This window comes from Rhinopithecus bieti, unplaced genomic scaffold (genome assembly GCF_001698545.2).
Source record: "Rhinopithecus bieti isolate Rb0 unplaced genomic scaffold, ASM169854v2 scaffold_44510, whole genome shotgun sequence".
NCBI lineage: Eukaryota > Metazoa > Chordata > Mammalia > Primates > Cercopithecidae > Rhinopithecus > Rhinopithecus bieti.
In genome coordinates this window covers 370,164-386,026 of record NW_016818390.1, presented here as the reverse complement: position 1 = coordinate 386,026, position 15,863 = coordinate 370,164, and the positions used below count along the sequence as shown (strand labels likewise).

General features: G+C 34.3%; 1 protein-coding gene across 10 annotated transcripts in view; it reads right to left on the bottom strand.

Moving 5' to 3' along the window:
- The window catches only part of HNF4G (hepatocyte nuclear factor 4 gamma), a 169,050-nt gene that overhangs the window by 17,031 nt on the left and 136,156 nt on the right, over positions 1-15,863 (bottom strand). For 9 of the 10 annotated variants that reach the window (XM_017856997.1, XM_017856990.1, XM_017856987.1 and 6 more), the window contains 2 exons: positions 6,255-6,423; positions 2,127-2,221 (listed from right to left, as the gene is read on the bottom strand). In XM_017856997.1, the coding sequence (XP_017712486.1) occupies positions 2,127-2,221; positions 6,255-6,400 (241 nt within the window). In that variant the 5' untranslated portion in view covers positions 6,401-6,423. Of the gene's footprint in view, positions 1-2,126; positions 2,222-6,254; positions 6,424-10,121; positions 10,328-15,863 lie in introns of those variants that run through there. The other variant, XM_017856986.1, reaches the window with a different exon arrangement.

Here is a 15,863-nt window from a genome sequence, read left to right as displayed (position 1 = left end):
TTGGGAGGCCGAGGTAGGCAGATCACAAGGTCAGGAAATCGAGACCATCCTGGCTAACATGGTGAAACCCTGTCTCTACTAAAAATACAAAAAATTAGCCGGGTGTGGTGGCCGGTGCCTACAGTCCCAGCTACTCAGGAGGCTGAGGCAGGAGAATGGCGTGAACCTGGGAGGCTAAGCTTGCAGTGAGCTGAGGTCGCGCCACTGCACTCCAGCCTGGGAGACGGAGCGAGACCGTGTCTCCAAAAAAAAAAAAAAAAAAAAAAAAAAGGAGTGAGTTGTCTGTAAGTTGAAGTGAATCAGTAATATTTTATTTTAAAATCATACTTACTGGTAGCGTGCTCTTTTGTTTTACAGAAATTGTTATTGATTTTAACCTAAACTGACTCATTTGGAAATGCATATGCAGCGATAAAATATTAAGATGTTAGCTATGCTTTTATGAATTTAACTTACATGATTATTCTTTAGAAAAATGCTAAAAGATATCGTAAACATTTATAATCTTCTCACTGCTATCATTTTTGACATAAAACTATGTTTCTATTTGTTTCCACCTAATCTTGCTACTATGCTGTTAGTGTAAAAAAGACAAATACGTCAACTTTAAAACTCAGAATTACTTTCCAAACTATTTAAGAAAATTAACACGTTATTTTATGAACAGAAGATAAAATTTACCTATTTTAAATCATAATTGTATTTCACAAATTGTAAAATTCATGAAGAAAATATAGGATTGTTATTTGCTTACACTTTTGTGGGGATAAACATGGGGTTCAAGTAGAAATGGAGGGAGGCAATTGATCAAGTAAATTAATCCTGTAAAGTGCCAAATAGAGCTTCCTATGAAATTAGAAATAAATCACTTTTTAAATAAGAAAGTGCTTCTCCTTTAATTTTGTGAACTTTGTTTTTTGTTGTCTTCAAGATTACCAACCTGAGCAAAACTAATGGTATTCCTGTATTCTTAAAATATTGAATGACAAAGAAAAAGCTAACTATGTTAAAGACGGGTTTGATATATTTTACACTTCTTTAGTATAGTGATTTCATTTGTTTTTTTAGTTTGTGAAATAGTTGTGAAAAACATCTCTTTGCATATGATAGGCATGACCAAACAGTAAAACTGACAAGTATAGAATTTTGTAGTTGTTACATGCTGTTAAATGTTTACAATGTGTTCAATACATTTGTTTCTAAATTAACCGTATTTAGAATGTAGGAGAATATAATCAGATTACTTAATATATGCAAGATGAAATTAGTACACACTAAAATAGCACATCTAGTCTATTGTCTCGGTCCCTCGATATAATATAAGCTTCCTGAAAGGGAAGATTATTTTGTCTACTATGTTCACTATTGAAGCTTCAACACCTTGAACAGTGTTTGGAAAATTGCAGTGTTCAATAAGTATTTAGTAAATAAATGAACGCATGAAAAGTAGATGTTCAGTTAATGTTCATTAAAAGAAAAAAGACACTCATTTGTTACTGAGAACAAAAATAAATACATTTGCGTCAGGCGTGGTGACTCAAGTCTGTAATGACAGCACTTTCGGAGGCTGAACGGAGTGGATTACTTGAGGTCAGGAGTTCAAGACCAGCCTGGCCAACATGGTGAAACTCTGGTTCTACTAAAAATACAAAAATTAGCCAGGCGTGGTGATGCGCACCTGTAGTCCCAGCTACTAGGGAGTCTGAGGCAGGAGTATCACTTGAACCTGGTAGGTTGCAGTGAGCCAGGATCGTGCTGCTGCGCTCCAGCCTGGTTGACAGAGCGAGACTCCATCTCAAAAAAAAAAAAAAATGAAATCTGTAATTTCAACCCACTAACAGAATACTGGTGTACTATTTAGTCAATAATTTTGTTGCCTTGGACAATATAGTGGTGGAGAGAATGATATCCATAATCAGATAGTCACCAGATAAATACTGGCTACACCACTTAATAGCTATATGTCCTTAGACTAAATTCTTTAACTTGAGGAACCATAGATTCCTCCATATTATAGTGAGGAAAATTAGAACTCATGTAAAAAGGTTATAGTGATCAATGAGAATGTGTGCGTATGTTTATCACTTTTCATCAATAATGTTAATTATCATCACCATAATTATTACCTTCTTTTTTCATTCCCGCTCTAAAACACTTTCTTAATCGACAATATCTACATTGATTCCTTTTGTCCTTGTCAACAACACATTGCCGACTGAACCTGTAACATCAAAGATATATTAGTTTGAAAAAAATACATAGAAAACTATAATTTACAAAAAAAAAGCAAATAGACAAATGGATTTTAAATATGTGTTGTCACATTTGATTTGATAAAAAGAAGGTATAGGAACAATCAACTATGACCTTTCCAGTCTCACAATCAGCATGTGCGTGAAAACACGAGCCTCACCTCTCACTTAGTCTTTATAGTAAAATAAAACTGAATGACTATCTTCATTTTGGCTGCTGTGCGTAACCACTTCTATCATGAGTCATGAAAGCCAAACCTAGTTTTGAATATCTTTGGCATTCAAGTTTTTGTTGCTTATTGCTAAATGATTTCAGTATGAAGGAGGCTATTATCAGAACTTCATGGCCCTGCATTTTCATGATTTTCTCTTTTTAAATATCCTTCTACTAATTTTAAGTGTACCCCACACCCCACTGAAGTTTACCCTACATGGCAAATTATACATCAAGAGGTAATTGAGGACAACATTGAGAGTATAGTCGGCATCATGGGGTAAGACTTCACACACATTATAATGGCTGCAAATGAAATAAAGAAAAAACAAGTGTTGGTGAGGATGTGGAAAAATTGGAACGCTCATACACTGCTGGTTAAAACGTTAAATGACGCAGCTGCTTTGGAAGAAAGTTTAGCACTGTCTTTAAAAGCTAAACATAGAGTTATTCTGTAACCCAGCAATGCCATGCTAGGTCTGTATGCAGAGGAATGAAACATATGTACACATAAAAACTTGTTCATAAATGTCCATAGCAGCATTATTCATCATCGCCCAGAAGTGGAGAATATACAAGAGTCTATCAACCGATAATAGAAAAACAAAATGTGGCATGCCTGCACAGTGGAATATTATTATTTGTCAGTAAATAGGAATGAAGTACAGATAAATGCTACAACATGGATAAACCTTGGCAGCCTATTCTATTCTAAACAAAAGAAGACAAAAGAGATCACACATCATATGATTTTGTTTATACAAAATGTCCTGAAAAGGCAAATTTGTAGAAACAGAAAATAGATTCCTAGTTACCTCATATTGTTGGGGAAGGAGTTGGGAGGACATGGGGGAGTAACTACTAAAGGTTTCTTTATAAAGTGATAAAAAATGGTCAAATTTGACTGTAGTGATTGTTGCACCACTCTGGATAAACTAAAAAACTGACTTGTGTACTTAACCAAACAAACAAACAAATAAAAAGAGTACAGTCTCTGAAATTAAATCTAAGCTTGGTTCTACCGTTGACTCTCAGCAGAACTTGGGGGTGTTAAGTAACTTTAGTTTACAATTGTAAAATAAAGAGAAGGACTTGCCCAAAAGGCTGTTGTGTGAAAGCACTTCAAATAGTTAGGGGTAAATATTAAGCATACAGTAAACACAAACACTTCTTCAAAATTCTGGCACAAAATTATCCATACATCTGGATATGTACCTGTTTATTTGTAGTTGATGATAAATGATAAGAATAAAGATATACATCTTGTGAAATGTATTTCTTCTAAAAACTATCAGTGTCCACTTAAAATCTAATGAGAAACGAAGCCTATAATCAAATTGAGCTAGAAGAGAAATGTGCTTTCAGAGTGAGGAACAAAGCATTGCTCATTTGGGAACAAATGGCTGATGAGACTCAGGAGAGAGGACCAGATTGACAAAAATACAAGGAGAATGCATTCAATTAACATTAAATTAATAATAAAAATTGAATAAACATATTATTTAGCACCTACAACATACAAGATCCTGGTGTAAGGATTAAACAGATTAATGCTACTTGTCTCCTCCACTCAAAGAAATTACAATCTAACAGAGTATGCATACAAATTGTACATAAGGTGAAAAACATAACATGAAAAGTGTCGAAACAGCAATTAAAAGTGCTTTTGAAGCAAAGCCCAACATCAGTGTGATGAAGCAGTTAGAGTAGAAATATAATTTTGGCATCTAAGGAAATAGATACATTTGAGACCAGCACAACCTGAGCTTCAGAAAGTCTCCATGCCCCTAAACTTGCATCAATATACTAACCATTTTCCAAATGAAAAATCATCACATTTGCTGAATACTAACATATGTAAAGAAAGCTAGGTTGGCAGTAACATTCCTAATAGGAAGGTGCAGGAGTTAAACTGTATCTGTTGTTAGAATATTTTTTAAACCTCTAAAAGCTGCTCTGAGAGCATCCCTTTTCCACTCTTCCCACACAGAAAGGACAGAAGCACTGATAGCCTTTGCGATTCTCTGATTCTCAAAAGTTGTTGGATTTAGTTGTTTGGATCACCGTTACACACACACACACACACATACACACCCATACACACAGGTATTTCAATTTTAACAGAGCAGATGACTCCAGAAGGTATGGTTTACAGGTTATTCTGTATTTGTTTTAGTTTAGAAGCATTCGTACAAAAATATTTTTGACGAAGGAAATTGATCTACCTTTTACCTTTAGAGTTTTAATGTAAATAAAAGCAAAACTCATCTAAATACACTTTTTTTGTTTACCTAGAAAGTTTTATTTTTTTATTATTTATTATTTATTTTTTTGTTATACTTTATGTTCTAGGGTACATGTGCACAACTGCACGTTTTGTTACATAATGAACCAAAAAAAATAATAAAATGATGCCATGCTGGCTGTGCTGCACATACTCTTATTCGTCAATTTACATTAGGATATATCTCCTAAAGACTATCCCCTTCCCCTACCCCCCACCCCACAACGGCCGGTGTGTGATGGTTCCCTTCCTGTGTCACGTGATTCATTGTTCAATTCTCACCTATGGAGGAGAACATGCAGGGTCGTTTGGTTTTCTGTTTCTTGCTGATAGTTGGCCTGAGAATGATGGTTTCCAGCTGTATCCATGTCCCTACGAAGGACACAAATTCATCCTTTTTTATGGCTGCATAGTATTCCATGGTGTATATGACCTATAAAGTTTTTAAAGTGGGCATTTTGTATTTTCTTAACCTGCTTCAAACTATCTTGGAAAAATTAAAGAATTATCAGAGAACTAGATAGATATTTGGAGAGTTATATATTAACTTGTGTTGTACCCTAGGAAATCACATGGCAAGACTTTGAGAGGGTTAACCTCTTCCCAAATGTCTGATCTGTTCTTAAAAGGATGTAATTCTACACATACCTTTTATTGACAGAACAAATATAGTTTTTTTTGTTGTTGTTAAATGTAACCATTTTTGTTAATAGCCTATATTCAATCTAAATGTAATCTGCTTTAAAGGACAGTCATACATATGAATCAATATGCAATATGTATACTTAAATCATGTTATTATGTTGACTAGGTGTTCATCTAAAAACAAAAGAAAAAAAACAAGAAAACAGCCTACTAGAAATGAGTGACAAATATAATATAGTTAAAGAAGCTTCTGACAAAACATTTAAATTTAATGACAAAAAATATGGCATGAGAAATATATTTTAAATTTTAGGACTGAAAATTAAATTTTACTCATTGATATCAACAAACTACCAAAATCATCTTCACTTTTATAATTGTTTTAGACCTAGGATGTAATGGCACTTAAAAAATCAACATGAAGAAAATATTCATATTGAAAAATCTTTTAAATGCAGGTTTTAAAATGTTTAGAGGTATATGAACATGTGATAAAACAATAAAGAAACACAAGGAAAAGATAACATGAAATTACAATGGTAGTTACGTCTAGGAGACAAAGGAGAAAAAGTGCCAGAGGAGGTGTCCATTAAAGGTTTCAACTATATTGGTCTAAGCTGGGTGGTAGGTAGGTGGATTTTTTATATACCTTCTATAAGTCTAAAATGTTTCATAAAAAGAACCACCTATGTGAATACATCCTTATACATACCCACACGTTCTGACTTGTACCGCAGTTTAGAGATTGTATTTATAGACTTACAGATACACGAAAACTCTGAATTTTCTTCTCTTACTTTTTCCGTGCCAAACTGAAACACCTGTAAAGATAACTTGACTAAAAGGACATTTAAAGTACCTGCAAGAATAAACGTGACTCTTACGAATGCTGCGTCTGAAGAAACCCTTGCACCCATCACAGCTCGATGCCCCATAGTGTTTTCCTGTTGCTCTGTCCCCACAGATGGCACACAGACAGTTGACACCGTTGTCTGTGGTGTTCATACTTGTCTCTGGGGCAGAATTATCTGTGAATAAAAAAGGAAGATTACAGTTACAGTTAGTACTATTTCCTGATTAAATTGTCCTGCTAATTATTTAGAGGCTCAAACAGTCCGTTCGTTGGCTTCCTGGAGACCCCACATCAGTGCTTTCCTTTTAAGCCCCGCTGGCGGCTTCCGCTCCAACCTCTCCTTTCTTATTTCTGATCATTTAACTTTGGGACACCATAGGGCTTAGTTCTCCAACTCTGCTCTTTCCCAAGGGAGGTTTATCACTTCCATGACAATAAATATTAGCTGTAGGATGAATAATTCCAATATTTTATCTCTCTAGCCCCGATGTCTCCCATGAGCATCAGCCTGAAATGCCCAAGCACCTGTTGAAGAACTTCATTATGAAATCTAATCAGAATTGTAAATTAACGTATCAAAAACAAAACACTTTCATTTTTCCGCTAGAACTTGTTCTTCTTTCCTTCAGTCTCCCCTATATCAGTCAATGGTTCCATCCAGTTTCCCAGGACCAATAATCTGTGAGTCTTTAATGTATTCTCTCCTTTATCTTTTATAACCAATCCCTTGGTAAGTCCATATTTACAATACTTTATTTATTTATTTATTTATTTATTTATTTAATTTTTTGAGACTGAGTTTCCCCTGTTGCTCAGACTGGAGTGTAGTGGGGCGATCTCGGCTCACTGCAACCTCTGTCTCCCAGGTTCAAATGATTCCCACGCCTCAGCCTCCCAAGTAGCTGAGATTACAGGCGTGTGCCACCATGCCAGGACAATTTTAGTAGAGATGGTGTTTCATCATATTGGCCAGGCTTTTCTTGAACCCCTGCCCTCAGGTGGTCTGCCCACCTCAACCTCCCAAAGTGCTGAGATTACAGGTGTGAGCTACCGCGTCCGGCTTGAAATACATATTTAATCCACAACTTTTCACCACGGACATCCTTATTCAATCAACCATCATCTTTCCTTTAGATTATGGCAACAGTCCGCTATCTAAATTCTTTCCTTCCATTCTTGCTGCCCTACTGTTTGTTACCCCAAAGCCACCTAAGTGATATTGCTATAAGTAATTCATATAATGTCACCCTCTGCATCCAACCCTGCCGTAACTAGATACAGAATAAAGTCTAGGCATCTTCCCACAGCCTGTAAACCCTGCATGTCAAACTCCCCTACAACTCCCCCAAATCTCTGATCCCAGTATCTGGTACCACTTTTCATCCAGTTCACTATTCTCCAGCAATACCTTCTTGTTTTGTTTTTTGTTTTTTTTTCCCGTCATTGAAGGCTACTCTCATCTCAGAACTTGTTCACCTGGCTCTTCTTTCTGTCTGGAAGGAAAGTTCTTCCCTAAACCTTTCTTTGAGCTAGCTACAAGACCATTTTGTGTGAAACCTTCTCTGAACACACATTTAAAAATGTCACCTCCCATCTATCCTTCAAGTAGAATCTAGACCCCTGCTTATTTTAAGTATTATTATTATTTTTTGAGTCAGGGTCTTGCTTTGTCACCCAGGCTGGAGTGCAGTGGTGAAATCCTAGCTCACTGCAGCCTGGACTTCCTGAGTTCAAGCAATCTTCCCACCTCAGCCTCCCGAGTAGTTGGGGCTACAGGAGTACACCACCACAGCCAGCTAGTTTTTAATTTTTTTATTGTAGAGACAAGGTCTCACTATGTTGCCCAGGTTGGTCTTAAACTCTTGGGCTCAAGTGATCCTCCTGCCTCAGCCTCCCAAAGTGCTGGGACTACAGGTATAAGCCACCACACCTGGCCTTAGTTTTTTTAAATGGTCTTAGCTTTTTATATAACTTTATTGGTGAAAAGTATATTCAGCATTGGTCTGCTCATTTATTACCCATCTTTACACACAGAATATAAGCCCCATGATGGTAGAGAATTTATCTGTCTTATTTAGTCCTCTGTTTTCCAGTATTTAGGATTATGCCCAGGATATAGTGGGTCATCTAATACACAATTCTGAAGGAAGAATTATTTTTAAAATGTAGATATTTATAATAAAATAAACATTTCTTAAATGAGTTAATATTGTGGATTACATCTTTAAAAATCAATATGCATTCAAAAGATATTAAATATGTAATATAGTAAAACTTTATTACAAAATTTTATATTGACAACTGATTATTGTATAAAAGGATAAAACTAAAGGGTGTCATGTCCTGATTACATTTTGTAACTTACATATGTTCTACTTACTAATATTTCAGTGGAGACAAATATTGTCATATGTAATTTCATGAAGTAGAAAAAAAATTTTAATGAGAATATGCTTAGGGTTAGTCATGTGACATTATAGGATTAAAATGCTAAACATTTTCCTTTTGGTAACATTAAAAAAACAGATACTAACAAAATGAAAGTTAGAACTGTTTGGAATTTATTGTATTCTGAGAGACTATATAGAAATATGAAAAGTTCCACTCTTGCTTCAAGTTTAGTGTCATACTTACATGTTGCTGACAATCTTATTACAAACAAGTTACACCACACTTTGGATATAGCCATACGAATTCGTTATTTCAGTATATTCATTAAACATAGTAAATAAGTGTTATGATTATGGTAAATATGTCCCTACCACTTCTTAATCATGAGTGTTTTTTAAAGTCATGATTCTGATGAAATACTCTATGAAATATCTCTAATCAAGTCTAAATATAAAGACACAAAACAGTGACTTCCTGAAAGTTGTACTACAGGTTTATTTTAACTATATTTGAGCTAAATTTTCAGAATTCACCTTTTGACTATTTTTTTAAATCCCCATTAATACGGAACTGCTTATTAAAAATAGAACCAGAACACCAGTCATACAAATTATATAATACAGTAGAATAGTAAGATATCCTCAGTATAAGATATATTCTCAATCTTGCATTAAACACACACACACACACACACATTTTCCAAAGTATACATAATTACTTGATCTTAGGAGTTCTAACAGTGATAACATATTTTAAACAAGATTTTTTACTAGGTATTAAGTCTAAATTCAAAGTCGATAGTAAACTGTATTACATAAAGACACAAACCCTAAACAACTCATGTCTTATTTAAAGTTAAAATATTACAGTAATTAAATACCAACAGCTTTGTGTGGCTAAACATTAGCCTGTCAAGTGAGGTTATAATGCAAGCCTTATTCCCTTTCATATTTGCATTCAATGCAAAAACCTGATAGTAATTTTAAATGCAGTTTCTCATCAGTACCAATTGAGAACTGGAAATATAATGAAAAGAGCAGACAATCAGTGAAACTCCCTAATGTTCTACGGAAACTTTGTTCCACAAGTCATTTTATATATTTCATAGAAAATATACTTTCACAGCCAATCTGCCAATATTACTTATTACTATGATTTACAGCAAATAAAATAACAGCTAAAACTAATCTTTTTACCTCTCTAACTGACCCCGGACAGAATTCTGACATTACTTTATTACGTAAAACCGGGCTTTCTTACCTCTAACACAAAGTAGCCACAACATTATTAACTTAAATTTTGTAATGAAGTGCAAAAGCTCAGATTTGTGGCCTTAAAAGCAAGCCCTAAACTCTCCAGCAAAAAAAACAAAACAAAAAAAAAAACAAAAAAAAAACATTGAGCCACCACTTTTGGAAGCTCAGTCTACCTTCTCCAATTATACTTACTTTTCTTTACATCTATAAACAGATGATAACTTACCATTTGAATTATATAGAATCTGCATAGTTTCAAACTCCAAAGTTGTATAAGTTGGGTCCAGAACTTCACTGTAATTTGCCATGTCCATGTCCAGTATTGGTTCTGATACCCTCATCATTGATTTAGAAACGCATATACAAGTGGCACCACAAGCCCAGAGTGTGTGGTGAGTGTTTTGATGTGTTTTGCTTTCAGTCTGTGAGTGATAATCCAAAGTTAACTGTAACTGAGTGACTTAAGAGCTGCAGTGGGAGGGGCTGTAAAACTGTAACCTTCTTCGGCAGGCCATATTCTGCTTATTTCTTCTTTTATGGCATACGAAAGCAATTCCTTGTGATAATCTTGGAATGCTTCATGGTGTAGCCTTATCTGAAGTGCTTAGTGGACTAACATGATTTCCTAAATTGACTTCCAGCAGACAATAAATGAGATCATTAAGAGAAGGATTAAAAATAGAAAAGAAAATCTCATAGGTTTTAAACTGTAATAATAATGTGAGGTATCCCATTTAAGGTGTTGAAATCACATACCTCTCATATTCTGAAAAGTGGGACTGACTTTACTGTTGTAAATTTGGTAAATCAAGTCTGTAAGTTAACATTTCACATAAACACTTTACAATTTCAAGTTTTCTTTTTTCTTTTTTTTTTTTTTGAGACGGAGTCTCGCTCTGTCGCCCAGGCTGGAGTGCAGTGGCCGGATCTCAGCTCACTGCAAGCTCCGCCTCCCGGGTTCACGCCATTCTCCTGCCTCAGCCTCCCGAGTAGCTGCGACTACAGGCGCCCGCCACCTCGCCCGGCTAGTTTTTTGTATTTTTTAGTAGAGACGGGGGTTTCACCATGTTTGCCAGGATGGTCTTGATCTCCTGACCTTGTGATCCGCCCCTCTCGGCCTCCCAAAGTGCTGGGATTACAGGCTTGAGCCACCGCGCCCGGCCTTCAAGTTTTCTTAAATGTGCAATAAAGCTACCTTTATTTTGGAGTAAAGCAAATTTTGTAATTTGAAATGTGAGGAGTTACGACATACCCTGAGAGCTCCCTAGGCATAACCCTAAAATAGCCTTTAATTATATTCTCTTTAATTATCTATTTATGGGCCTGTGTCCCAACTATGTCAGTAAACTTCCCAAGGGCAGAACCAGTACAGCTGCTAGTACATGGGAGGCATTTAAAACATTGTTACATGTATAATGTTTCATTTGTTTTGAATTTTGATGTCATTAAATTGAAATAAAATTATCCCTAACGTGTAAATCTACATATTCCTATCATCAACCCTCATCTATATAGCATAGTATATCTTCTGTGTGTATATTTGACAAGGAACTTCTAGGGTGTAGGGAATATTTAGACAATAGTACTCAATCAATATATTTTACTTCTGAGAATATGTTTATTGATTCTATTTTCCAAGAAAGAATTTGAGCCCCATTTACATTATAAATTCAGAATGTCCTTTTCCGCATTTGTTAAAGATTGCAGCAAAGTAATATTTCTTAACCAATTTATTAGCACCATAAACCTTAAGAATACTCTGTCTTAGAAACTACTGTACTTTTCACCTGGGAAGGCTGGCCTCTTAAAGACTCTAAACCATGTGACAAACTGTAAAAAAAATAGCCTAGAGTCAATTTAGCAGCCAGATTCACTAAATCAAACAGTGATGATTGGAATAGTCCTCTTGCCCTCATATTCTGTATACTCTTCATTGTGAGGAATATTTTGAAATAAACTTTCTTTTTTGACTGACTTTCTTTAATGAAGACTAGACATAGGTTATTCAGCTTTTAGAGAAGTAGACAGAAGTGGTTTTTATTCTATGAATTTTATTTGAGTGAAGTTGTCCTTATTTTAAATGAGTTAACAAACATTTGTTTTCTATAGGAACCAAAGGGATGAATTGTGTAGAGCCCACAAACTTTCTAATCTATGAAATAATTAACCAATACAGAGGGTTGTCACTGATGGGAGTGTCCCAACAGAAGAAAAAAGAAAAAAGAAAAAGACAGGAAAAGCTCATTTATACATCTGGAAAACACTAAAAGAAATATGGCTGTAGCTCAGGAGAACAATGCTGTCATAGTTTCATCCTTCTACCCTAGTCTGTTCCCACGGCTGACAGTACCAGACCCAGGCATTCGACTCTAAGGTGAAAGGGGCTACAGATGGATCTCAGCACAGATCTTCAAGTAGCAATTAGCAACTAATCAGAGCTGGCATTCAAGAAGAAACCTGTGCCCCATTCTTGTTAGTTTATGTTATTTTCTTCATTTCGTAGAGTAAGAACTCAAAAATTTCCAGAAGATATGGTAGATTTGAATAGCAAGCTTATCTCCTCAAATGGGTAATCTTTGTAATGATATTCAGATGTAGAAACACCCATGGAATTCAGCCAGCCTCAGCCTAACAAAACAAGGGGTTTCTTTAGCTTTTCTCTGAAGGAGAGTACAAAGTACAGTGGAAGCCCTCTTTTCTTAAATTCTAGGACTCATAATTTACCCAACTGATTAAGCAAATAAAATAACTAAAACAGAAAGTCAAGAAAAGGTATATCCTTACTTGATCTTATTTTACATAGGGGGATATGGATGCTACCGTTTGTAAAACCAAGACCTTTTTATTAAGTAAGAATGCACTGATTGGGGTTCTTTACTAAATTTTTTGTTCATAAGTCTCACACATTGCCTTTGATTTCTAGTTTTTTAAATTTTTTTATGGAGAAAAAAGTTAAAGCCACTCACAAGGAAATCCAAAGCAAAAATTCTAGAAGCCTTCTAGAATTTTAGTTTTTCAAAATATTGTCTATAATTTAGTCAATTTGCTTTTATCTTCTTCCATGGTATTTCCCTTGGTTTTTATAGTGGAGAAAAAAAAAAAAAGTCTTTTAGCCAGGCACAGTGGCTCACGCCTATAATCCCAGCACTTTGGGAGGCCAAGGCGGGTAGATTGCTTAAGCCCAGGAGTTTGAGACCAGCCTCGGCAACATGGCAGAACCCTATCTCTACTAAAACTACAAAAAAACTAGACGGGCGTGGTGGCGTGTGCCTATAATCCCAGCTACTTGGGAGGCTAAGGTAGGAGAATCGTTTGAACCTGGGAGGTGGAGGTTGCAGTGAGCCAAGATCATGCCACTGCACTCCAGCCAGGGTGACAGAACAAGACTTTGTTTCAAAAAGATAAAATAAAAGCCTTTTAATGCTCATATTGCATTAGATTGCACAATTTTTAACGAAATTGTGAAATGAAATAGCAAGAACAAATGGCAATCATACACTAGGTAACAAATCCAAACGACTCTTGATAAGTGTATAAAGTTGGTAAGATGTGCCTACCCTGAAAACTAATTAGTATGATTTACAAAGGACATTGAGAACTTGAGTTAATCCCGGGTTTTGGCTACATGGAGATTAGAGGCTGTCTTATATTGATTTTAACTTGAGATCACTTGTATTTATAAATTAACTTATATTCCTCTTTATAACCAATCTTCCTCTCTACTTCTAAAACTAGTTCAGCTACATTCAGAATATTTTTATTTATTTAAAGAGGAGAAGGGGAGAATGAAGAAGGAGGATGAGAAAGAAAAAAAGTCACAGAGAAACAATTTAAGTTACAGTTAATTTTAGGTTTTCAGTTATGCATCATAATCAAAACACACAGCATACTCTTAATCCTGATTCTTTGTGTTTCCCATTCATTTGTGATTGTGGTGTTTTCATTACTCAATAAACATGTCTGTGGAACAATTGAACAAAATGAAATTATTAAATTAAGTTGCATAAACCTTAGATACTTGAAACAGTTATGGTGAATATATAACTGTTCACATTAAAATTTAGTCATTTTCAGCAAAGGAACTGATGAATATTATCCAAGCAGCCTTTCATGATGGCTTCATCAAGTACTTTACACGGGTAAGTTCATTAAGGGTACATTAGATTAAGAGTTTAAGTAGTTAAAAATAAAACTGTATTAATTTTATGCCTAGGTGATAGTAGAAGAAAATTATCCTTAAATAAAGAAGGCCTATGTTATTAAACCCTACATTCAACAGAAATTTGTGAGTGCTTTTAAGTTTACTTCTAAAGGTTAAATTGGGAAACACATAATTTATACATAGTAATACATAAAACAGTAATTTATAATAAATAGCACACATTTTCTAGAGTTATATAAATTTAATCTATATCAAAAAATACAAATCTATGATAAACTATGAACTACTGAAATCTCAAAACATGAAATCTCACGTTTTGTAGGCTGAAATGTGCCATCGTAGCTCTAGTCAGGTCAAACACTCCAAAGAGAATGACAACATTATTTGTAGATAAAAGGTTAATTTTAAATAGCACAACTAATGATCTTGAAAAGTGTTTCTTTCAAGCAATAGCTCTCTAAACTGGCATGTGAAATATTTAAATTTCTTTAAAGAAACATAACAAGCAGTGAAAACAGCATAGTGTTTAAAGAAGACAACTCAATTCACTATTGATTCTTCAAGATAATAGCAGAAGCATTTCTATCTTATCTGGAAGACGATTAAGCCATTTAAATTGCTCCATAACTTATATTTGATTTAATCATTCTTTCACCACGTGATAGAAAGCAAGCTAATAAGATGAAGGTTATTTTCATAAAATCAGTTTCATGAAAATAATTTGGAATGCTAATACCAGTATAGAAACATTTTATTGTAAAATAGAGTTAACGAAATGTGTTTTTTAAAACTTATTTCTTTGAGATTTTTTCACTAGCAAAAGCGCTACATATCGATCTCCAAAGCACATCTATAGTTCTTGTTGTTTTCATATTCTACTTTTCAAGCATGAAGATTACACAAATGTGGTCACTAAAAGCAAAATGAAGAAAATAACAAATCTAAATCAACCAGTGTATTTTCAGAGTAAGCAGGAAACCATTAAGTGAAGAACTCTACCCAACAAAATGACTTTTAACTCAAAGCAAAGCCACCTTTTGTTTCTCAAAAAGGATCTCAATTAAAAAAAACAATCATCATATTTCCTTGCTGCCACTGTCCTAATCTAACCATTCTTCCTCATTTGAAATAGAAATCTTGTATTTTCTTCTTCCTAATTTTGATGGGAGAAAATAAGTAAATTCACAATTACAACAAACAAAGATGGGTATTTTAATATTTAAGGCAAGTCACTACTATTTACATACAAATAAGTTTGAAATTGTCTCATGATGGGATTCTATTTCCAAAGACCTTTATAAATTTTTTTCCTAAAGCCCAGATTATGTGTACTTTTTAGATAAATAAAAATTCTTTTTAATCTTTTTCCTTTGTTGTTCAGTTTAGACCTATGCAATCTCATTAACTTATTAACACATTTAAACCGAAGCTGTTATAACATGCAAAAATTCTAATTTTGATATTATTTTTGAAACATGTTACTGTCCTCAATTTGTTGAAAATTTTTTAAATTTAAACTGAACTTCTATAGTTTTGCTTACATGGTTTTATAATAATAATATAGCTTTGCTTATAGTTTTATATATAATAAAATTCTATAGCTCATTTCTCAATTCACATTCATTTTCAATTCACAAAATGCAGTCCAAAGAACCAATTTTAAATATTTATTACATCATTACTAAAAAATGCCATTTGATAGTAAAATCTAAAGAAAGTTGACAGAGATACATAAGCACATTGTGAAATAGCTGAATTTGTTTAGAAAGATCCTACTATATTCTTTCTAGTATTTATGGTTTTCCT